Source organism: Pseudochaenichthys georgianus, chromosome 10, assembly GCF_902827115.2.
Source record: "Pseudochaenichthys georgianus chromosome 10, fPseGeo1.2, whole genome shotgun sequence".
Lineage (NCBI taxonomy): Eukaryota > Metazoa > Chordata > Actinopteri > Perciformes > Channichthyidae > Pseudochaenichthys > Pseudochaenichthys georgianus.
In genome coordinates, this window is record NC_047512.1 from 40,610,486 (window position 1) to 40,634,440 (window position 23,955).

Below are 23,955 nucleotides of genomic sequence, written 5' to 3' on the forward strand. Positions count from 1 at the left end.
TTCATTGGCGTAATCTTCCCTCGGGGATTTATTCCGGTGTGCCTTCCCTCACTGTGAGCAGTGATGATGCAACGTGGTTGTTAAAGGACATTATGCGTCTGTTGTCCTCCGGTATGTTTGTATTATATTTGATTACTCAAAAATAATGTTATCTTGGCAATTTCTTAATTATTCTCCAATTCTGTAATATGTATATATACCAACAGTGACGTGAGCAGTGATATGCAACGTGGATGCAACGTGGATGCTAAAGGACATGATGCGAGGTTGTCCTCAGAATAACTGCCAGAGAACAGGAGATGCTTCGCTGTCCATTCTTCCACATCCTCCATTGATAACGAGTCACCTGCAGTTGTGACACTTGATAATGACATGTGCTTGGAAGTCTGAGTTATGTAATGTTTTTATTGGTATTTTTGGAGAAGACCATTTTACAACAGATTTAATAATAATTCAGAGCTCTAAAGAGAGGGAGAGAGCCAGAGTATCATTCTACCATTGACTGTTGCCATCCGCTGCTTATATTGTAGACAGGCAAACTCCTAATCACCATAGGAAAACAAAAAGAAAACAAGAAAGAAAATCCAACATTTTGATTTTTTTAAACAAAACAATTTTCATGTTGACATTTGCCTGGAAAGGAGGGAGTGAAAAAATTGAGGAGTGAAGAGGGGAGAAGATGCTGAGAGGGTTCCACTGGGAGAGAAAAAAAGGGGGCCAGCTGACTATCTTCTTAACTTCAGTTTCCAAAGAAACCTTACAAAAAGTCAACACTGAAAGAAGGGCAGACAGGGGTGGATGGGGTGGGGGGTCTGGGGCGGGGGCAGGGGGCTACAGCCTCCACATCCAAAAAAAACCTGCTTTTTCATTCTTCCTTTTCTTTCGGAGTGCAGAGTTTTATTATATATACATATGAATATATAGATGACACAGCTGACAAAGGCGTGTGTTAATCTATACATTTCCATTACATAGATAGTTATTATGGAAGGGGACACAGACTTTCTGTTTGTCGCTTGTCCAGGAAGAGAGACTTGTTGGTCCTGGTCACCAACACTGCTGCTCCCTGCTGTGGGCCTCAGAAACCTACAGACAGAGAAACGCAGTTAGCACACACACACACACACACACACTGCAGAGTACAGGATGCTACATTACAGCAGAGTGCAGAGGCTACACAGAGGAGAAGAGTCCAGCTCAAAGGCCCCAGAAACGGGCCGATATAAGAGTATAATAATAATACATGTTGTACAGCATGGCATTGTCTGCAATGACAATAAGGCAGAACCCTCCGGTGCCTTCACTGAGAGGGACTTTGGCTGCGAGACTCACGTGCTATGATGCAGGACTACAACCTGAGCCAACACGGACAAGACCGGTGAAGCGTGTGCGCATGTGCACAACCGATGCAGAATGTGTCAGTCAGACGCACACCGGCGACAGAGGAGCCATCAGCTCTCCCTCACAGCCCTCGAGCAAGAGGAACGTCGTGGTGCCACAGGACGGGCTGCGTGGATAAACCACGTCCATTCACTACTCAGTTAGGCATGTTGCAATCAGGTGGTTTAATGGTGTAAATGAAACGGACCATTTTGAATTGTGATCAAACTAATAGAACGATGGACCAAGGCACAAGCTGAGACGACATGTGCTCTGACCCCGGTGGCGCAGTGCTGCATGCATCAGCACACAGAGCATGTTTGACACTCCCTTGGGTCAGGACATCAAACACTACGCTCTGATCAACTCCTGCCGTGCCCTGAAAGTGAAGAGCTTTTTTTATACAATAGAAGGAATATAGCACAACATGGAAGTAAAGCGATATTCTTTTTGTTTACATTTAAAAATGCTTAACATTTATTGCAAGCCTAAATTCAATGAATAAGCCAGAGCAGCAGGTTAAGGTTCTGCCACTTTAAGACACACCCAGGGTGTGTGTGATCCACTCAGGTATGACAGGGTGTGTGTGATCCACTCAGGTATGACAGGCCGTGCCCTCTGCTCAGCATTTTAAACATTGCATTCCCTCAAACACTAATTCAACACATGCCTGTTCATTATCATGGAAATGTGAACTGACAGCACTGTCGTGAAAACAAATAAGAATATGGCCTCTTAAGTATGTCAGTAAGTACCAACAGTTTGACGTGGGGATCATTTACCTCAGCCTGTTGACTAATCTTGACATATGGTTATTATTGCTAGCAAAAATGCACTTTTTAAGTGGAGTGAGACGTGTTGGAACAGCTTCTGATGAGCCGTTTCCGTCAGCGCCGTGTGACGCTGCATCAGGACGACTGACTGCAGGGCGAGGAGGTGACGCTGCATCAGGACGACTGACTGACTGCAGGGCGAGGAGGTGACGCTCCATCAGGACGACTGACTGCAGGGCGAGGAGGTGACGCTGCATCAGGACGACTGACTGACCGCAGGGCGAGGAGGTGACGCTCCATCAGGACGACTGACTGCAGGGCGAGGAGGTGACGCTGCATCAGGACGACTGACTGACTGCAGGGCGAGGAGGTGACGCTGCATCAGGACGACTGACTGCAGGGCGAGGAGGTGACGCTGCATCAGGACGACTGACTGCAGGGCGAGGAGGTGACGCTGCATCAGGACGACTGACTGCAGGGCGAGGAGGTGACGCTGCATCAGGACGACTGACTGCAGGGCGAGGAGGTGACGCTGCATCAGGACGACTGACTGACTGCAGGGCGAGGAGGTGACGCTGCATCAGGACGACTGACTGCAGGGCGAGGAGGTGACGCTGCATCAGGACGACTGACTGACTGCAGGGCGAGGAGGTGACGCTCCATCAGGACGACTGACTGCAGGGCGAGGAGGTGACGCTGCATCAGGACGACTGACTGACTGCAGGGCGAGGAGGTGACGCTGCATCAGGACGACTGACTGCAGGGCGAGGAGGTGACGCTGCATCAGGACGACTGACTGACTGCAGGGCGAGGAGGTGACGCTGCATCAGGACGACTGACTGCAGGGCGAGGAGGTGACGCTGCATCAGGACGACTGACTGACTGCAGGGCGAGGAGGTGACGCTCCATCAGGACGACTGACTGCAGGGCGAGGAGGTGACGCTCCATCAGGACGACTGACTGACTGCAGGGCGAGGAGGTGACGCTGCATCAGGACGACTGACTGACCGCAGGGCGAGGAGGTGACGCTCCATCAGGACGACTGACTGACCGCAGGGCGAGGAGGTGACGCTGCATCAGGACGACTGACTGACCGCAGGGCGAGGAGCGCAGAACAGGTTCAACAGGCCGTCTGAAGGATCATTCATCTACTTTCCATTAGGTTGGTTTGGTTTCCGGACCACTGTCATATTCCTTTAAACTGTTTCACGCTAGAATTCTGTTGAAGCCAACTCATTACTTTCTGAACGTAGAACAAAGTAAATGGACAGAAAAAGCTAAAAGTACGCAGCCATGTTAATCAGTGGTGGTTTAGCGCGGCGGTATCTGGGAGCGTATAGGTGTCTCCAATTTGAACATCTGCTTTCATGTCAGATCTGTGAAGGACCTGGTCGTTCCGTGCCGTCACTGCCCGCTTACTGGAAATGCAATATGATTCCATAAAACAATAGATCATATAATCACTGAAAACAAAACATTACAAAAGATGACATGTTACTGAACAGAAACTGAAAAAGGAGAAACAAAACAAAGTCAAAGTAAGCACGACCTAAGTACTGACGAGGTGAGCTCCCATCGATGACGCTGTGAAGTGGGGAGGCTACTTTGGAAGTAGAAGTCTTTATTTCATTAACACTTCTACTTGAAACACCCCGGCATTAAACTCTATTTCCTGTCCCCACAGAGAGAGAGAGAGACTAGAAATGTGTGCTGCTCGGGGCCTAACCTCTCCACTATCAGAGCCCCCCTCGAGCTCTGTTCCATCACTCTGCAGTGCATCAACATTCTATCTGCAGCTGCAGCATCGGTACCGGGGAGGGGGGTCTGCGGTCCACAGAGCGGCTCAGTCCCTGGTTAATGGTGTACCAACTATCCACAGAAATTAAGGGGTGAGACAATTCTTTCAATACCAATTATTAGCAATCACAGAAGCCGACCACCAATACGTGGAACTAGCATACAAAATAATAATATTAGATTTCAAGTTTTAACAATTAGAATGATAAAAATGTTGCAGCACTTCATTAAATGCTGAAATATATTTTATTTTTAAAAAAGGATAACTTTTTGAAAAATGTTTCCCAAACTTATTTTATGTTTTGCACACCGCCTTCACATGGGGGTAATATCCCATGTTGCACCACACCACAATGCCTTCAGGAGACATTCCTTCTGGTGGACAGGCTTGTTGAAATTAGTCTCGAAACACTCACTACAACTTTCCTTATGGCGAGTTATTATTATTATTACTAGTAACTTAATGTATTTATCATCGTTTCCCCCAGGAACACCCCGGGGCGGAGTGGTGTTCGCCACAAAGGAGAGGGAGAGTGGGGATAGTGACGGAACACCTTCAGCCCTGAGGAGCCGATACTCCTTGAGCCTCACCTGCATGACACCAGGTGTGATCAGTACTCAGGGCTCCTGCAGGTTTCACCAACTCAAATCTAAGACATTTTAAGACCACTTTGAATAGGATTTAAGACCTATTTCACGGCAAGAAAGTATGAAGGAAAATGGCTATGAAAGAAGAAATACTTCCCATAATTACTTACAAAGTAAATGTATTTCAACATAAGAACGATGACTGAACATAACAGTACACAGAACTGTGTTAGCCAAAAACTGTGTGTGTGTGTGTGTGTGTGTGTGTGTGTGTGTGTGTGTGTGTGTGTGTGTGTGTGTGTGTGTGTGTGTGTGTGTCAAACAAGAGCTATCTTCTGAGCTCTGCTGCCTTGGCTACAATCTTTCATCGTTGCGGTTGTATGATTGGTGTTTAGCTACGGTATTTAGCGTCCACAGCACCTCCACTTTTAGCGTTGACAGACCCACACGTCGCACGGAGGTCCATTATCCCCGATGTTGTTGCGGGAGCTGCTGCACTAGCCAACGCCACATTTGCACAAAAAAAAGCGCTACATTTCTTTGCAAAAGGTGCGGCGGGCTTCAGACACGTCCCCTCCACTGGTTTCAACCAAGCACTACATTCTATGTTTTCCAACCAAATACGGTTGAACTTACACTTCCCCATATTTATTTGTGATTCGAAGATACATGGGTTTCTGACTGCCGCTAGCTGAAGCTTGGGGTTGCTAGGTTACGAGCTGGGTGTTCTCAAATAAGGGGCCGGGGGAACTGAAAGGCTATTACCGTACTGGTTACTTTGCAGCACGGACATTTCCCCCAAAACACATTTATCGCAACACAGAAGTACCTTTCAAATCCCATCATTTTTAAGACCTTCTAAATCATATTTAAGACCTTTCTTATCTATACCAAAAAAAAAACAAAAAAAAAAACAAAACATATTTAAGACGTTTTAATGCCTTAAATTCTGATTATCAAATGTAAGACTTTTTAAGATTTGTATTACATTATTCAGGGTTCTTTATAAGAATCCTGAATAATGTTGCAGTCAAACACACAAGGGTTGAGAGAGGAAGGAAGCGGAGAGAATAGGTCTTTAACAAGCTCCAGTTTAGAGAGGAAGTGTTAATAAAGAGACTGCAGAGGGTCAGAGGAGGGCTGGGAAGTTGGTCAGCATTAAAACAGTGTGGTGACAAAGAGCCTGTTTTCCAACCCCAACAAAAGGAACAGAATAGCATGGCAACAAAGTTAGTAGTCAAATTCCCCAAGGACGTGCTTGCTTCTGCAAGACAGACCAATTGTATTAAATTGTTTTATTTGGGATGTTCTGTTCTTTAAAAAAGGTGCCTCCTAAAACTTGTAATACTGTTTGGCTTCATTATTCAAAAAGGAATAATTAGCTACTTTTGCTTTTGAGTTCAAATTTTGTGTTTTTAATCTTTTAAAAAAATAAATAAAAAGGGCACTGGGGTGTGGGCTAGGATATAAAACAGTATCTAAAGTACTCCCTTTTTACTAAACTGAATATATATATATATATATATATATATATATATATATATGAGCAATTGGTGTCTGTAATAAACGTCGCTTGGCTGTTTGCTACTAACCTTTCATGTTAGGCTTGGGTTTGTCAGTTTGCTTGCCTGTGGGCGTTTGTGCCTGCTGGCCCTGGCCCCCGGAGGAGGCCCCCTGCTGGGCTGCTTTCTGTTTCAGCATGGTCCAGTCAAATGTGTAGTCATACTGGTGGTTCAGAGTCCTTCAGAAATAAAATAGAAACACAATGCCAGCACAATATTAACAACAGTCAGCTGCTTGAAGCGGAGGAAGTCCTTAAGAATAGCAGGAAGAAAACCAACACAGAATATGGTGAAAGAACAGAAACTGTTCTGCACCCAATGGAGCTTCATCTGTTCATGTATACTACATAAATCATAGACCAAGACGTAAGCATTTATTAGCTGTGACGGCATCACTTTATCAGCACAAAGATGGACTGCTGCTGCCTCTGGTGAATATTTGCCAAATTTGTTTACAACACATTTTGTCCCAAGTGGTCCCGAAGACTGACCCGCATCGACCCGGGCGTCAAGACATGCCACGGCAAAAATGTCCTTTCCCTAGTGTATGTGCAGAATGTGTGTTTACCTGAAAAGGATGCGGAACAGTTGGCGCAGGTACATGTAGTCTGGAGCCTCCTCAAAGCGCAGGCCGCGGCAGTAGTTCAGATACATGGCGAACTCCGCTGGGAAGCCCTGAAAACATCCAGTCATACATTGAGTCGTGTGAAAGTGCAGGAGGAACTTGTATCACGCTCCTTCATCGACAGGTTCTTACCTTACAGAGGACCTCGACAGGGGTGGACATCTTCTTCTCAGAGATTTTCTCATACTTTTGCTTCTTCGTGGCAGCCTGACAAATAGACACAACATCAGCAACGCTCCGAGACATGCAGCAGAGCAACCATCAGGTTTGCCCCACAGCTCAGTGTTGCCGTTCCTCAGCAAGGCTCGTTTATAAACAGGTCAGCGCTCTACAAGAACTAAAAAACCTGTAGTAACGATTGCGCTCATTGGCATAAACATTCTATAATGGGAATGCTGTGTTGTGCAAATAGCATATCTTCAGTATCCACATTGTATTTCATCACAAGTGTAACTGCCCTCTGCACTTCTCTTCCGATCGCACATCAAGTGGACCGGCACCCATATTCACAAAAGACCGTCTGAACCGTGTGACACAGAGTTCATGACGCTCCAACCAAATAAAGCTACACTTGAAAAGGCACCACACAAAGACCATCAAAACATTCTGAGAATAGAGGCGAGTATTGCTGCCATGGGTGATGTTTCCATACCTTTAATCCCTGCCACGGCAGACTGGTTCTGTTGAAGTACATCAGCACGTAGCCCAGCGACTCCATGTCATCACGGCGGCTGCATACAGAAATAATGTTAGTTGCCGAGAACAAAAGCATGGCTGCATACGTTTACATGCATCTTTTCAGAAAAGTGGAGTGAGAGTCAAATGTGTGCACAGACCTCTGTTCAATGCCCAGATGTGCGTTGATGGAGGCGTAGCGGGCTGTGCCAGTCAGGTTCTTGTCTTCTCTGTAGGGGATGTGCTGCCGTGTTCGGTTGTCTCGGTACTTCTTCGCCAAGCCAAAGTCAATAAGGAACAGCTGAGAGAGGGAGAGAACACATGCTGGTTATCCATCACGGACTTCACACTGACAAATGACAATAGTTCATCAAATATGGAGATGCACTATATTAAACATCCTTATATTAAAAACAGACAATCAGCTGAGCCCTGCTTTAAAATATGAATGTTGAAAACTATGACCAACTGCATTGATTGAGGAGATCCGAGTTCCATCGTGTCCTATCAACACAAACACCTGGCAGAGCTTCAGGGTGGTGAGAAAGGCCACGAGCCACCTGTTTCACTCCTTCTGTATATTCTTTTATATAACCTCTTGATATTTCTTACAAAAAGTATTCATAATGAAGTTACCACAGATGTCGTTATGTTATGAGAGCATCTTTTTCCTGTGTCACATGTTGTCAAAATGAAACATCTGTAATTCGTAATGCAATGGCTCATACAATAAAGAGCGGGACACATTCGAGTTATTATCGGTGACTATGTACAAGTGTAACACCAAAGATAAACAACCAGTCCAACCTCACCATGCATGAATGTTCACTGCTAATATGAACATCCAGACAACAAGGCTATTAAGGGGTTTACAGGCACAAACAAATGACCATGTGAAACAAGTAGCAAGATCTGTTTCCGCGATACAAGAGTTCAACAGGGCAGACTGTGGGCTCTTTGTGCTTATCCATCTTCACACATCCAACACGACTCTAAATAAGCCCTATAATCCATATCTTTAGTCGCTCTTTGCCAGAGCTGTCACTTTGTACACCTACTGGTGTAATTAAAGTAAAAGACACACCTCACCAGGTTAAACTCATTCCGTGACCAATGTCACACACCACCCTCCAGGTTTGAGTTTGCTCAGAATGCAGCTGCTGGTCGCTAGAGGCCCATAAGATCTCTAAACACTTCACCCTGAAAGTAAGGTTTTATTCATCTTACAAACAAGTCTGTTACTCATTTGAATAGTATTCGCCATTTTGTTTTCAAATGTTTGCAGAGCAGATCTCGAACATTAAGGTATCCTGACACCGGGGCTTCTATCGACATTCAATCCAGGGACAGAATACATATGGATGTGATGTCCTACACCGAGTAGGGATGCAGTAAGACCCAATCAGGTACAAGGGGAACAACCATGAGTGACACGGAAGATGTCCAACTATATGCGATACCATTGGGAAACCGTGTTGAAAAGGTGTTTTAAACACACGAGCTTGGCAACCAAGACATTAACCCTTTAAACACCATCTAGAAATTCCTCGTCCATGCTCCAATCAAAAGTGACCATACCAGACAATCTGAAATAGCAACTTACACAATGTCTCAAGACAAACCGGTCTAGGTCCCCCTCCCCCTGGTCACGTCAAACACATGATCAAATATATTTCAATGACCACATTCATCATTATTGATGATGCTAGCAAAACCAGGCTGGCAGTGGAGTTTTTCTGTAAAGGTTTTTCTTTAACGAGCAAAAGTGACAGCTTAAATCCGACTTTGCAGTAGTCGTGTATCTCAGTGACTTGCATGGAACTTTCACCTTCTTAAAAATAATTTATATTTTAAGGCCGATATGCAAAATGTGGACACATTTGATATAAAAAGGGCCATTTGTTTTACTTTAAATATAACAATTGAAGTGATACATTTGACTTTGTGGTATAGGCGTCTTATAACATTGTTATTTGCAGAGCTTTTCTGTCCATCCTTTTGGAGCGGAAGCATCCTGCTTATGCATTAACCCTCTGCTTGCCAATTAAACATCAGTTCTGGGAGAAACAGGGTCGAGTCAAACGGTCTGCAATCTAATGATACAAGGATCAGGTTCAATCAAGCTCTTCCTCAAATCTGAGATTAGGCTTGAATGACTATATATAGCCAATCATTGCACTCGACTTGAAGATCCTTTCCTTACTATCAGGAACAACACATTACAGAGACAACAGGAAGCCATTTGAGCAATGATTCGAGGGACTGGGACCATATATTATTACAAATAAAAACAGTAGCTACTCCCTAGGCCAAGCTAGGAAAAGTTGTTTCCTTCCCCCACTGTAATGAAGTGAATACTGGGTGGGAGTACATACATTGGGTATTATGAGTGTAATATGGGTGCTGGTGGTCTGACTCACTCTAAACCTGTGTATTTAGGTATGATTGCAAAGCAAACAACTGCTGTAGTGAGGCAGCTGGTGTTGTGGTAAAGGTCACACCTGGTTTAATCCTGAGAAAGGTGGGTCCTGAGAGGAGCTAACAGCCAAGCTTCTTTTCCTCTTCCCCACTGACGAGTCTAAACACTAGGGCAGACAGTAGAGGGGCAGGGGTCAAAATCACAGCCTCTATCCACCTTCAGTCACAGTAAGCATGAGTACAACAGGCACTTCTGGTTGCACCCACATGGTTTTCTCCCATTGATACAACTAACAGTGTCCTGTACAGCTAGGATAGGCTGGAACTACATAGGCAAACAAATCCAGTTTAAATCTTTGTGGTACAGATGTGATCAGTCAGGCCATCAGTCTAGAAGAAACCACATGACTGATTTCTTCCGTCAGGACAACCGCAGTAAGATCAACCCTGTACAACAAGCCATTAGTGTCTCTGGAAACATGGAGATAACTTCAATATTATGTCTGACAGTGACTATAAACGCCAGTGCAGACGGGCAACACCATGGCTTAGAAAAAGACCTGGGGAGCGAGGGGGTTTGGACAGAAGATTGTAAAGGGCCCATGGTAGTCCATCTTCCACCCTGCAGAGTGAAGTGGATATCATCTGAACCAAGACGTTCACAGGACAACAGTAACATGGGGAGTTGTGGTCTCTTCAATCATATGCAGCTAAACAGATATTGAGGTTAGGTCTGTCCTAGAGTTGAGTTAGTATTGGAAAAAAAGTGTATGGTGAGCCAGCTGTTAATTGTGACATTAAATAGTTACCTATATCGCATTAAGATGCATCTAAAGAACTTTTTTAGATCGAACATCTCCAACCCTTTCCTATCCGTCACTATGTTGGACGAAAGTTCCAGGCATATGGTTAGCTGTCATATTGTGATATTTTTCGCAGCAAGGCATTTAAGAAAAGTATTTTCACTCATATCCTGTGCTGGAGCACAATTTACTACTAACATTAATTTAGGTATCGTGAAACAACTGTATCCAGACAGCAGCAGCCCCTGCTCTACAAAGACAAGCTTGTACTCCACATTAGTACTTTTCTTTACCAAACAAAACAAAACCGTTTTTGGTCCTAGCACTGGTCTGGGGCACGGTCGATCAGTTTTAAGAGACAACATGAACCAGTTTGACACTGCAAGCACGTGACTCAAGTCATCGTCAGCCATAGACTAACCTGAACCAGATGTGTTCATGATGCAATCAAAGTATACGAGTAAATGTTATCGTACAAAAAGTGCTCAATCAATATATAACATTAAACTAACCACATGACATGGTAACGAACAGATCACTTCGTCCTAAGCACATCATTATCAGCACTAGCACATGTTGACATTAATTATTTTATGACTAGTTTATCAGCTGAAGCTACAGACTTGTTTCGTAAATCTATTCTGCAAAATCTCTTTTCAAAGACTCAAAAAATCAAGTACACTACAATGCACAAGCGGGAAATCATCCTCCTGTATCATTTGTAGAATAATCAATAGTCTAACCGGTTGATGGATGAGATGCAGTGCCAACAGTACTGTGTGGGTACGGAGGGTTACAATTCCACACTGCCTTTGAAACCGTAAACAGAAAAAACAAAATGCGCAAGCTAGGGAAGATTGCAAGCACAATTCCTGTGTGTGTTTTCGTTCAGGTACTTCATACAGATCTGTCTCCCGCCCACCTGCAAGAAGAGAGAACATTCCTGCCACAATTCTGAAATGTTAACGGCCACATTGGACACAAAAGAAGCAGCATCAGATATTTATTGCTAATCAAACCAAACCATTAGCTGACTGTACTGCTCCCTCAAAAAAAAGACCTTGTTTAATTTCTAAGAGCTAATGCTCCCAAAACATCATGGCCTACAAATGCTTAAATTGTCTATATATTATTAGATGCTTATTGGGTTTTTTGGTCTGGAGTCCCGATTTCCCAATGTTCACTACTGTAGAAAACTGGGTTTCATCAGGTTTCAGGCATCAACCTGGTACCGAAGTATTAGATCTCGTTACATCCTTTGAACAGAAACACAAAGCTGTGAAAGAAAAACGACCAGCAACAACACCCTGATCGAATGCTTTGCATGGCCTCAGGTCTAATGTGAACCGTCCCTTGAACACACAGCAAGCTCCGATTTGCTTTAAGATGAACTTCCCTCTACTGTACAACAAAATAAGAGGGAATGTACTTTCTTCTACCCAACTGTAATGTTAACCATCTGTCAAATGTGAACAGAATAAATCGTAATTATTCAGTTAATGTATATTTTAAGTTTTTCACTTTGGTCTAAACCCTCCCTCACAAGAAATGAACATTTGTAGCAAGGTAAAGCAGGACAAATCAGAGCAGGTGTGCAGCCGAGTTCACATCATGTGAAAGTTGCTCCAACACACATGCCATTCTTTAACTCTACCAGATGTTAGGGCTGCTCAATTAATCGCATTTTAAATCGCAATTACGATTATGGCTTGCAACGATTACGAAAACAACGTAATCGAAAAACGATTTTTTATTTATTTTTATTGGTTTTTCAGTTGAATTATACTTAAAGTTCAGAGTAATCAACTGTTAAAACATACCGTTAAAAAAAAATGTCTCCAATAAATTGATGTTTTCAAAGTAAATGGATAATCGTTTTTAATAATCGTGATATCAATTATTGACCCAAATAATCGAGATTATGATTTTTGCCATAATCGAGCAGCCCTACCAGACGTTGCCTGTCTGCAAGGGCTCCATATAATACGAACAGACTTTAAAGTTACATCAGACTGCCCTCAGTCAGTGTGTTAGTCCTTCAAAATGAAGGTATGTCAATATTAAAAACAGTAACGCAACACCTTCCAGTCACCGAGCAACACAAACACCGGAAACTGCCATCAGTGCATCTCACCTTATTGTCGATGGTGGTAAATGGGGCTTACCACCATGCCGATGAATCGGTTCATCCCTAGTTATAAACATCTTACAATAATAGGGATTTATGGAGGCATTTAGTGTGGAACGGCTTCAAGAGTCATTCTACCCAAATAACATTATTTTCTTAGTTTGAGCACTATCAATGAAATACTAACAAAACATTTTTTTTACATGAACAAATGGGTGCAATTAAATGATCATTTACACTAGGAGACTGCTGTCAATCCTCTGACGCCCGCTTTTGGGTTAATACATTTGCCATGCAAAAAAGGGCAAACCTTCATTTAGCTTTACACGTCTACAATTGACTGAATGTTAAAATAGAACTATGTCCCTTTAATGACATTGTTTCGGTAGTTGTTAGCTTGAAAACATAAAGTTCCATCTAATAATACATTACATTTCTATAGCGCTTGTCCTGGTGCTAAATGCTAAGCTAGGTGGAATAAGGGTGAGGGGTTAGTGGATTAGGAGTTGAAGGCAAGAGTGGCTTCTGACTTGGGTGGGGAGGGAGTTCCAGAGTGAGGGGAGGCTGCAGCGAAGGCCCCTGCAATCTAAAAACGAATTCTACTTGGTTCCAATCTATCAAAGTTCAACCGGCAAAGCACCAATCATGCACCTTTACAACTCAAATGAGCTCCGTTTCACCTCTGTGCTGGGGCTAGTGTTGGTTTGCAGATGGTGTATCTTGCCAACCTCTCAAGAACCCATTTACTTTCCATCAACTAAAGCCCAATAGTTGCAACGTCATGACTTCACCACTAAGCTCTTTTCACCACCATCAAGGAGCATCTGCGTTACATCTAGGGATTGGTAATGCCGTTCAACCATTAGCCACTTATTTGATCTTGTCGTTACGACTATATTGGGCTCTTGTCATACTCCCCATGAACGGTTGCTTACATAAATCCTACCCCCATCTTCTGACGTAAGGCTCTCTTGTCAGAGTTAAATCATTTTTTTAAGGCCAGAATTCAGCGTCACTGCAGTGGAAACACGAATAACAGGTTTGCAAACAGGCTTTAGCTCTGAACCATCCCTGAAAGAAAAGGGTTTCAGCGTTCAGAGTGGAAGGAAGATTCAAAATGAGGTTGAACTGCTACAGAGCTGTGGTTAAACGCGCTGAAAAGTGTGTGATATTTTACCTTTCAATACCCCAACTCATTTTATTTATACATTTATTCAGACATTGTAAATAACCTCCTGAGAGATGCAAGTTGAGTTGTTTGAAAAGAGAAAAATATGGTTTAGTTTTGATTAAAGACAAGTAGGTTGCTAATGTTAATTACAAAGCTCGTGCAAATGTTTGTAAGCAATAATGCCATTATTCGTGGTTCAAAGATCATAAAACATTGTTGTTCTACTAACTAGTTGCTTAACATTTTTAAAACCCTAAGTAAACTATCTAGTACTACTGTTGGTTGCGTCTGTAGAGCTCCTAACTTTACAAACATTAACCGATGATAGAGAATACATTCAAATTAGAGATGTCCCGATCCGATCACGTGATCGGGGATCGGAGCCGATCACGTGATTTTCAAAAGATAGGAAGGACAAAAATCGGGGATCGGGATTTTTTTTTTTTATTATTTAATGTTACAAAACAAAAATGACAATGTTCACGTCTTAAAGTCATCCTGAGGACTTAGTTTTGGTTTAAAATTACACATTATATATGTGTTGCTTCTCTTGGGCTTGTTTTCATAGACCTGGTTGCTTATTTCTCTGAAATCTGGCAACAGAGTGGGCGCAGTGTCTAATAGTAGCAGTAAGCTAACGAGAGGCTACGTTCAGCTGGTGACTCGGGAGTCGGGACAGAGAAAATGTCAGGAGTTTGGAAGTATTATAAAATTGAAAGCGAAGGCAGTGTAACAGCCAGATGCCATGTTTGCAAGTCGGAGGTTCCGCGTGGTGGAAAGAACAGAGCTATGTTCAACACGAGCAATCTAATACGCCACCTGAGAAACAAACACCAACAACAACACGACGAGTACACAGCGGCCACTCGGGTAACGGCACTGAAACAACCGACACTTTCAGAGACTTTTAAGAGGAAAGAGAAACTGCCCCAGAACAGTGAAAAGGCCAAAAGAATAACAGCCAAGATAGCTGAACTCATCGCGTTGGATGACCAGCCGTTATCTGTTACCTTTTTTTTCTCTTAATGCATTGCATAAAGACCGGAATGGGAGAAATCGGTATCGGCAGATTGTCAAAATCAAATGATCGGAAGCAAAAAAAGGTGATCGGGACATCCCTAATTCAAATATAAGACTGATAGCAATAAGACACTTGTGAGAACAAAAAGTGTGAACTATGGAAGCAGAAAGAGACGAGTCCAATAGTTGGAATAGCAGCACACAAAGAACGAACAAAGCCTAAAATTAAAGACAAAAAGCATCAGAAGAAATGTCAATGTAATTGTTTGAATTGCATTGTTAGTTCAACTTAAGCCTGGCTTGAACACTTTGATTCCACTTGTGCCTAAAATAAAACATGTTACTAAATGGCTTTCCATAACCCAGTATTACTCTACTAAACAAACACTAGTTATCATTTGTGCCTTTAAGGCGAGACACCCCAGGTGAATAGGGTCATTTTGTTAACTTAAAGATATCAGCTAGCAATTTCTCCAGTTAATTACTTACAATAAGGCAATAGTTTTTTGTATTACAAGTTTTCTGAAATAGCATGTTTAAATATGCAAATTAACCATTATCTCATTAAATATGCGCATATTTTAACACATTTCAGGAACCGAAATCTGAACTTTGGATATAGCCAGGTTCAAAATTCTTGTTTCATTTTGTAGTCATATTAGTATCCAAGGCTTTTACAGAAGGGATTTTGGATATCTCTTTTTATCACTCCATAAGTCAACAGCCCTAAAATATCAATTTTCGCCATGTTTTTAGGCTATGAATGATATATGAACAAACCATTCTGTAAAAGCCTTCATAATATTGATAGGAATATAACTGGAAGGTTTGGTGTATGTATGTGCTACTGAAGTGGACATTTTGAACTCCGAGTAGGAGAAAAAAACTCATTTTGAGAAAGCAACCTTTAAAGATTGCTGTGAGGCGCTAGCTAAACCCTCCTGTTCTTTGGATGACAGCTTGCGCCTCGACGCACTCCGTGAAGGTAAGACCCCTTTGTGCTTTCACGATTGGTTGCTGATACAAAGGAAATGACCATATTTGGATGCGATGAGATTGTGCAGGAGACGCAGCTTTCCAACGATATCTCTGTTGACATGGTGCAAAAAGCGGTCGCGGTATTTTATGTTACGTTAGAATGCTAACTTTTGGTGAATTTAGGAGAAATCTACAGACGCATGTGGTGCGACTGTCGAACCTTGCCTGCTGTGCGGAAATCTGATTTCAATGACCTTATATCTGAGACAAAATTAATGAGCTACCTTATTTGGCATCATTTGTTGTAGTGCCGTACAAAACAAAACAAATGTTTGTTTTAATATTTAAATCATAATATCAAATATCAAATATCCTTTGACCAATGATTTTGTTTTGTTTTTAAATATCATGTCAAGAAATCACAATTTTGGGACTTTTTCCTGGAATGATTGCAGAAGACTGAAGAAATAGAAGTGCAAAATGAAAATGCCAGTGTTACATCTGAGGAACAGCTTCCACAGAGGAAAGCCCAGACAGAGCTTTAAAAGACGAAGAGACACTCGGCCTAAGAGAAGACTTTAAGAGAAACTTTCAGCCGAGAGAGAGCCAACTCAGGGCTCGACATTATAAATGGCCCGCTGGCCCGGAAGCATTATTTAGATACCCCGGGCCAGCATAACGTACTTTTCACTTGCCCGCTCGGGCCACTAAAAATATTGGTTTAAAAAAAAAAAAAATGGTCCTGTGGTATTGGTATTTTGACTAGCAATTTTGTTAAATTGTTTCGTTTATTTTTTACAACATAGCGTTTTGTGAGGGTTGTCATTGTTGGGTGAAACGCAAACAGCTGTTTGCTGCAGATCACAGAAAAACAGCTGTTTGTGAACGAGCAGGCTCCCATGAGCGGGAGCCTGCTCGTTCACTACAGACTTTCGCGCCACCTAAACATTCGCCAAAATGTTTTTAATACCAGCGGTAACCGCAGGGCTCTCGACTAACTTATTTCCCCATGCTCCCGGACCGTCACGAAATACAATCTAAGCCGTCCCGAAATTAATGTGGACCGTCCCGAATTTAAAATGTTAGTTTTTCTACATTATTAGTTAAAATCATTCAAAGTGACCTTTAACATAAATAAATCATACAAATCATTAGATGATAATCCTTTACAAACTGCCCCGCCCCCTCGCACACAGACGGGAGAGAGAGATCTCGTCTGGATTGGAAAGCTCGAAAATACATCATAGACGCATGTTGTAGTCTTATTGCATATTAGAAACGGAGTTGGCGAAACTAAAACTGCGATATAATGTGTATGTAGCAATAATACATGACATATTTTTTAAATGTCTCCAGTACCGATAAAAAGTCCGATAACGGCGGAGCTTAACGTTACCACTGTCTTTAATAATTCCGGCCCGGGGCCCGTTTAACACCGGGGCTCGGTACCCATCCCTACATGGGGAGAGGCACAGCATATTGCTAAGGACTAAATACGATGGAGGGTTCTCTTCTCAGCCTTATTACCCATAGGGGATGAAGAGGAGTAAGTAAATAAAGAGACCGGCGCTCCAGGGTCTGGTTCTGCTGTGCGTTTTTGTGATGTAACGGTAAAACATTTCAGAATTCCTCCACGGGATGTCATTGTACATCACTCAACCCGCCAAATACACACACTCAGTAGGCTACATAGCTAGACCCGCGAATTTGCGGGAACAGCTGTAGCTACATGTGTGTGTATTTCGCGGGTTTCAAAATGTTTTGTGCGTGTGTGTTTATCATGGAGTTTATGTTCACAAGGAGGTTTAATAACTGTGTGCTACACTAAACGTGCAGTCGGTTTCATTTTCATCGCCGTTTGTAGGGTATTTTTATTTTAACTCTCGTCCCAAATTTGTCCCAAAATAATTTGTTATCCTCCCCGACACAATTTTTTTCGGCCTCGGGACGACGGGACGTCCTTAAGCTCGAGCCCTGGGTAACCGGCCAAGCGCCGGGCAAAAAACAATCCTCAAATAAAAGAAAGTCACCGGAGGAGTTAAAAGGAGAGTGACAGGGAGTATGAGAAGAAGAGGGAGAGAACGTTTCAGCCACGCTGGCTTGATCGATGGAGTTGGCTTCTATTGAGTGGTGCAGTGACGCGTCCTAAAACCCTTTTATAATTTATGATTAGAACATTATGAAAGTAGGGTAGACATGTGGAGATTATCCGGCTGAACAAAACGTGCATTTGTCAAACAGGTTTGTTTTCCACAGACCTTATTTACAGCTATTTTCAAAAATCCTATGGAGAAATCCCAGCAGCTTACTTCCTGGTTTTAGGGCACGTCACTGCACCACTCAATATGATGCCAGTATAAACAAGGTCGTCTGTCGGCTCTGTACATCAATGCCGACCTATGCTGACAAGTAAGTGAAGAGTAGAAAATATAAAGGTATTGGCTTTAGGGAAATGTCCCAGCAGTTTAGGAGAATGAAGGTTCTAATCTATTACATTTCTAACTCCTGATGACAGGAAGGCAGAAAGCACAATATACTAATACTCATAATAATAGCAGACATTTTTTAACAATGACAACAATATAATTATTTAATAAACCAAATTGAGGAAAATGAGGAAGAACTGATTATTCAAATGTTGTAGTACAAGTAGTAATGTAGTTTGTGCATAAATTACTATTGCAACAAGTGTTAATTTTCTTCATTATTAGTCGATTTTTTTTTGGACGAATGGACTAATGCCAGTGGTTACAATAGTGGGGCCAGTGATAATACAATTCCACCGGCCCAAATTTTACCCTTAATGTCTACCCCTGCAATTTATAGATTATTTTGGACTGGAGATCAAAATTGTCGCCTTTTGGCAAAAAAAAAAAAAAGAGTTCTAACAAAGTCCATGCACAGTTCACAACAGAGGTGGAACAATTTATCTCCACGTCTATACAGACGTAAAACATTTTTTAAATGTTACCGACAATTTGAAAAGTTGAAAACATTTCTTTGTTTATCTGTCTCCTAAATTATTGCATTTATTGTATTTAATTAGAAAAATATATCACATTTTCTGCATTAAATATTAATCACTGATGTTTTAAGCCTAAGCGAAGTGTGTTTTTTTAGCGTGATTTAAAGTAAAAAATAAGCCAGTCAACTACATTTAAGGAGGCAACGGCAATAATTAAACAAAAACATGAGATAACTTTATAAAATCTCTAATGGCGCATTTCCACTGCAGCGCGTAACACGGTTTAAGCGTGCCGTGCCCGGCCCGTTTTTTGTTGCTTTTCCACTAGGGGTAGTTCCGGCTCAGGGCTACTTTTTCACCTTTTTTCTGGCCCTCCAAAATCGAGGTTCTTACTGGGCCAACAACCGGGCTGAATATGCTAAACTAGTGACGTAAACACTCTCGACTGCTGATTGGTCGGAGAGAATTGCTGGCAAAGGGGCTACAACTACAACAAAATGAACATATTTTACCGTAATTGTAATACACGTTTCAAAATGATGCCGAAGTAACCACATACTGATTAGTAAAAACCATGAATTAATGATTTGACAAGTCGGCAGGCGAAAAACCTTTTTAAATGTGTGTTTTCTGAATGGAGATCGGCTAAGGTTGTTGAGATTACAGAACTCCTTTATAGCCATCAAATCTCAGGATATGAACAGCAGATGTATAAATAGTTGCATTCGTCTATTCTCTTTTAAGATTATTTTACAAATGTAGCTGAGCCAAGAACAGGGAATGTTGCTTAGAGTATACATACATATCAATAAATAAACAAATGACCAGCCAGATCTTACCTTGTTACAATGACGGCCAATGCCCATGAGAAAGTTGTCTGGTTTGATATCTCTGTGGATGAAGTTCTTTGTGTGTACATACTCAATTCTGCTGATCATCTGAAGAGGAAAACAATGCCATAGTTAAATATTTCACATTTACCATCCTCATTTAAACAAATTAACATTTTAATGAAAGGGTCAAATCAATTCCACTTGTTAACAAAAACATGTATCTTCAGTAATGTAAAACAGACCGCAGACAAATGTTGGCCAATTAAAGTCAGAGGGAATTTGTTTGTGTGTGTTATAGCAGGAAAACACTGGTTTGACTAAGAACAATCATTTAAGTATTATAGTAAACCAAACCAATGAGGTAGCCTTCATTGCATCATGAACAATGCCCCATTTATCCATGTTATTAAATGTTAAAAAGTCTGCCGTGTTAACCAGCCTTTCGACTATGGGAGGGACTAGAGGTCCCACAGGAACCCAAAGCAGAGATCATGCTTACTCTTTACACACAGACAAAGCTATTCTACACATTCTAACAGAGAGGCTAACCTCTCCATTACTCGTTCAAACCATGATTCAGCCGCAATGCTGCTGTAGAAGATTACACAGAGGTAGATCTGGGTGCGTGGAGCTACCTGGTCTGCCAGCATAAGGACCGTCTTCATGGTGAAGCGGCGAGAGCAGAAGTTGAAGAGGTCCTCCAGACTGGGCCCAAGCAGGTCCATCACTAGGACATTGTAGTCCTTCTCTTGGCCATACCACCTGGAGAAACAATGGTGATGTTATGAGGGGGGCAGAGGCTCTGGGGTTGATCTGAATCAATAACATGTCTGAACTAACTTCACAGGTTGACCAGATCTGATCATTCTCAGCTTTCTTAAAATGTAGCATATTTCTTAAGATCTTATATTTTGAAGGTTACATTTAAGGTTCTTGCGTTTCCATGTGTTGTGCAGCAAGAAAGCACCGGGAAAATAATATTTGCAATTCACACGTACACGCGCCTTTTTTTTTTTTTTTTAATAGGCTCAAGTCCACTGTTGTCAACGTACATGAGCCTTATGTTCTGATGGCAGCAGGACACTAAGGTTGTACCTCGAGCAAAAAGTAGCTTTTTTGAAGAGGCTATGATTCGCCATGGTAACCAGACGACGTCTCCTTCAAGAAGCAGAATATGAAACAATATCTGAGGTAGGGCTGGGCAATTTTTTCGGTTTTCACGATTAATTTGCATTTTTACTTTCCTACGGTTTGTGAAATGGCTGAACCGAAAAATCGCGATTTAAAAACATTTCTAGACTCCGCAGATTTGTTTTGCTTTAAGGGACTCCGTAGTAGCTTACTCTCTCACTTTCCAGAACACGCACAAAACTCAGCCACATTGCCTGTGACTCCCCGATCTGCAGCTCTGCCCGATCTGCTGTTGTTATGCTGTGTTCGTTGTTCGTTGTTGAGCATAACAGACTCAGACATTGTACATTACATATATAACTAAACACGCCTTTTCTCCTCCTTATCTCTTTCATGACTTTTCATTTAATATTGTGTTGAACACTGTAATCAATACAGGAAAAACTTCACAGCTGGTTTCCTTTCTGGTAGTTCCGGATGTTGTCTCATGCTACCCACGTCTGTAAACAAACGTATTCAAATAAACTGTACCTTCATTTAATATTCAGCAATAATAATATCTCGACGTCTATACAGTAGTTGTAGTGTTGAAATCAGTAGGTTTCGGTGTGCAACACTCCGTGTCATATCGCTACTAAATTCACCTCTATAGTAAATGGTATTAGCCACATGCTAAATGCTAACCGGAGATGAAGGATTTTCAGAATAAAAGCTTAACAACTGCGCACGAGAACTTCTGGTTTTTCAGTATAAAACAGCATTTAAACTGACGGTATGTTTAAGGTACTTTATGCCATCAAAAACATTGATTTTAATTTATAACACTGTGCGCATGTGCAGAGCTGCAGATCGGGTAGTCACATAGCCTACTACAATCACATTCACCGCTTCACCGACAGACGTACCATAAAAATGTCCACGAACACAGATGAAGAACTCATTCCTAAAAAAGGTGCTACTTCAGTTGTATGGAAGTGGTTCGGGTACAAGCGGTCATACATAGAACAAACAACTGTTCTGTGTAAGGTCTGTAGAAAGACAACTTCCTAGAAAGTTAAAGGGATGTTATTTTGTTTGAGGGTATTTTTTTATTATTCATTTCATTATCATTATTTATTATTTGTTGTATTTCATTTTACAAGTTTTTTCAGGGATGGCCTACAAGAGATTTTTTTTTCAGTTTGATTTAAAAAAAATCTTTGCACATTAATGACAGCCAAGTGCCGTGGTGCTGTTTTTATTTATTTTTTTTTATTCTTGAACAACTGATTTGTTCACATAGGCCTAGACTACTTGGTAATCTCATTTATCTTTATTGTGTTATTAAAGAAAATATGTATTGAAATTTTGCCTTGGTCTGGTTTGTGTAGAAAAAAACTGGAAAAAAGGATCGAGGTTTAAATCGAAAATTGTCCATTAGTTAGAAGAAAAAAAAATCGCCCAGCCCTAATCTGAGGTTCTGATATGTGTAGATTTCTGACGGTTATACTGTAGCAGCGGCTGTCGTTTCTGATATAATGAAGGCAACAAGTTCTTCCTCTGCCTCCCCTTTACTTTCCTCACTCTTCTCTCCCCCTTTCAGCCATCGGACTGCCAGCTCAAACCCATGGGCTTTACACGACAACCGTGACTTCTAAACTGGGGCGGGACATCTAGAGCGGTTCGCCTTCATCTGATTGGCCAAATATATACATGCAGAGCATGAGTACATGGCACATGCAATAGCCTAGGGCTGTGCAATTAATCGTATTTTAATCGCGATTACGATATGGCTTGCGACGATTATGAAAACAGCATAATTGACAAAATACGATTATTTTGCTGGGTGCGCTTTTGCCCCTCCCTAAAAGCCCACTCGGCCACGTGGGAGTGACATGTGTTGTGAGTGTTCAGCGCGAGCGAAGATGTCAGAACAAGAGCAGCAACTCGTTAAAAAGAAGGGTACAACTATTTCCACTATTTGGAAGTACTTTGGCTTTCAGGAGTCCGATGTGGAGCAAAACAAAGTACAGTGCAGGACTTGTTACCAGGTTGTGTTGGCACCACACGCTAACACAACCAATCTCTCTAATCATCTGAAATACAACCACCAAGTGCAATACGACCGGGCAATAATACAACAAAAAGCAGATGCCCGCTTGACTTCATCCACCACATCATCACAGTCATCGATTCAGGATGCATTGTACAGAGCAACGGCCTACGCGACGAGCTCGCAGAGACAGAGATATTACAGGTGCCATTACATTTCACATCGCTAAAGATATGTGCCCAGTTAGCACTGTTAGCAACTTGTCAACACGTTGGACAAGCGTTACGCGATGCCGTCTCGGTATTATTTCAGCAGGTCTGCGCTGCCTACGCTATGTGACAAATGCCGCAGGGAAGTTGAGAGAGATGTGGCTTCAGCTGACTACTTTGCTACCACAACAGACCTATGGTCTAGCCCTGGGGTGCCCAACTAGTCGATCGCGAGATGTGTCTAAAAATAGAACAATAATATTCTGTTTTATCGTTAATGTCCTGTAATATAACCTTCCTGTGCCAGAATAATGCACTTTAACGCATCAAAGCTTTGTGATTGGCCGGCGTCACCTCATGTGTCGGGGGCCTGGCTGAGGGTCTTCAGTACAGGTGGCAATATCGTCACCTGCCTGCGCTCATCTCTGAAACCAGACCATGTCAACAGGCTGGTGTTTCTTGCAAAACATCTTTAAGAGATGACATGAGCAGCCCTACCAGCATTTGCCATGGTGGCCAACATTTTTTTATTTGGTCTTGAATTGTAGTTCAACATTTATTTCCTGTTACTTCTGGACCATGACGGTTGGCCAGCCTTCAACGTTTAACTGAGTGGAATATGTTGAATATGTTTTACCAAAATGTTAAGGAGTTTTCAGTAGGTTGTGACAGTGCACTGCAACATATTCGATTTAATTTATTTTGGTCCAATTTATTTTTATTTATCATATTAATAATATATGTTTAGTATGGTTTTGGAAGTGCGCTCCAACATATTTGTTGATCTTGTTTATTGGTAAAATATTATTTGTTTTAAAGTTCAATAAATGGTCAATGAATAATCGTCAAAATAATCGTGATATCAAT

General features: G+C 41.9%; 1 protein-coding gene across 4 annotated transcripts in view; it reads right to left on the reverse strand.

The window, feature by feature from the left end:
* Positions 1-385: 385 nt before the first annotated feature.
* The window catches only part of csnk1a1 (casein kinase 1, alpha 1), a 30,146-nt gene continuing 6,576 nt past the window's right edge, over positions 386-23,955 (reverse strand). The window contains exons 3-11 of one of the 4 annotated variants that reach the window (XM_034093731.2): positions 20,352-20,478; positions 19,723-19,821; positions 9,902-9,985; positions 7,562-7,701; positions 7,378-7,456; positions 6,858-6,932; positions 6,669-6,775; positions 6,131-6,279; positions 386-1,086 (exon numbers count right to left, since the gene is read on the reverse strand). In XM_034093731.2, coding sequence (XP_033949622.1) covers positions 1,079-1,086; positions 6,131-6,279; positions 6,669-6,775; positions 6,858-6,932; positions 7,378-7,456; positions 7,562-7,701; positions 9,902-9,985; positions 19,723-19,821; positions 20,352-20,478 — 868 coding nt within the window. In that variant the 3' untranslated portion in view covers positions 386-1,078. Of the gene's footprint in view, positions 1,087-6,125; positions 6,280-6,668; positions 6,776-6,857; positions 6,933-7,377; positions 7,457-7,561; positions 7,702-9,901; positions 9,986-19,722; positions 19,822-20,351; positions 20,479-23,955 lie in introns of those variants that run through there. The other 3 variants (XM_034093733.2, XM_034093734.2, XM_034093732.2) reach the window with 3 other exon arrangements.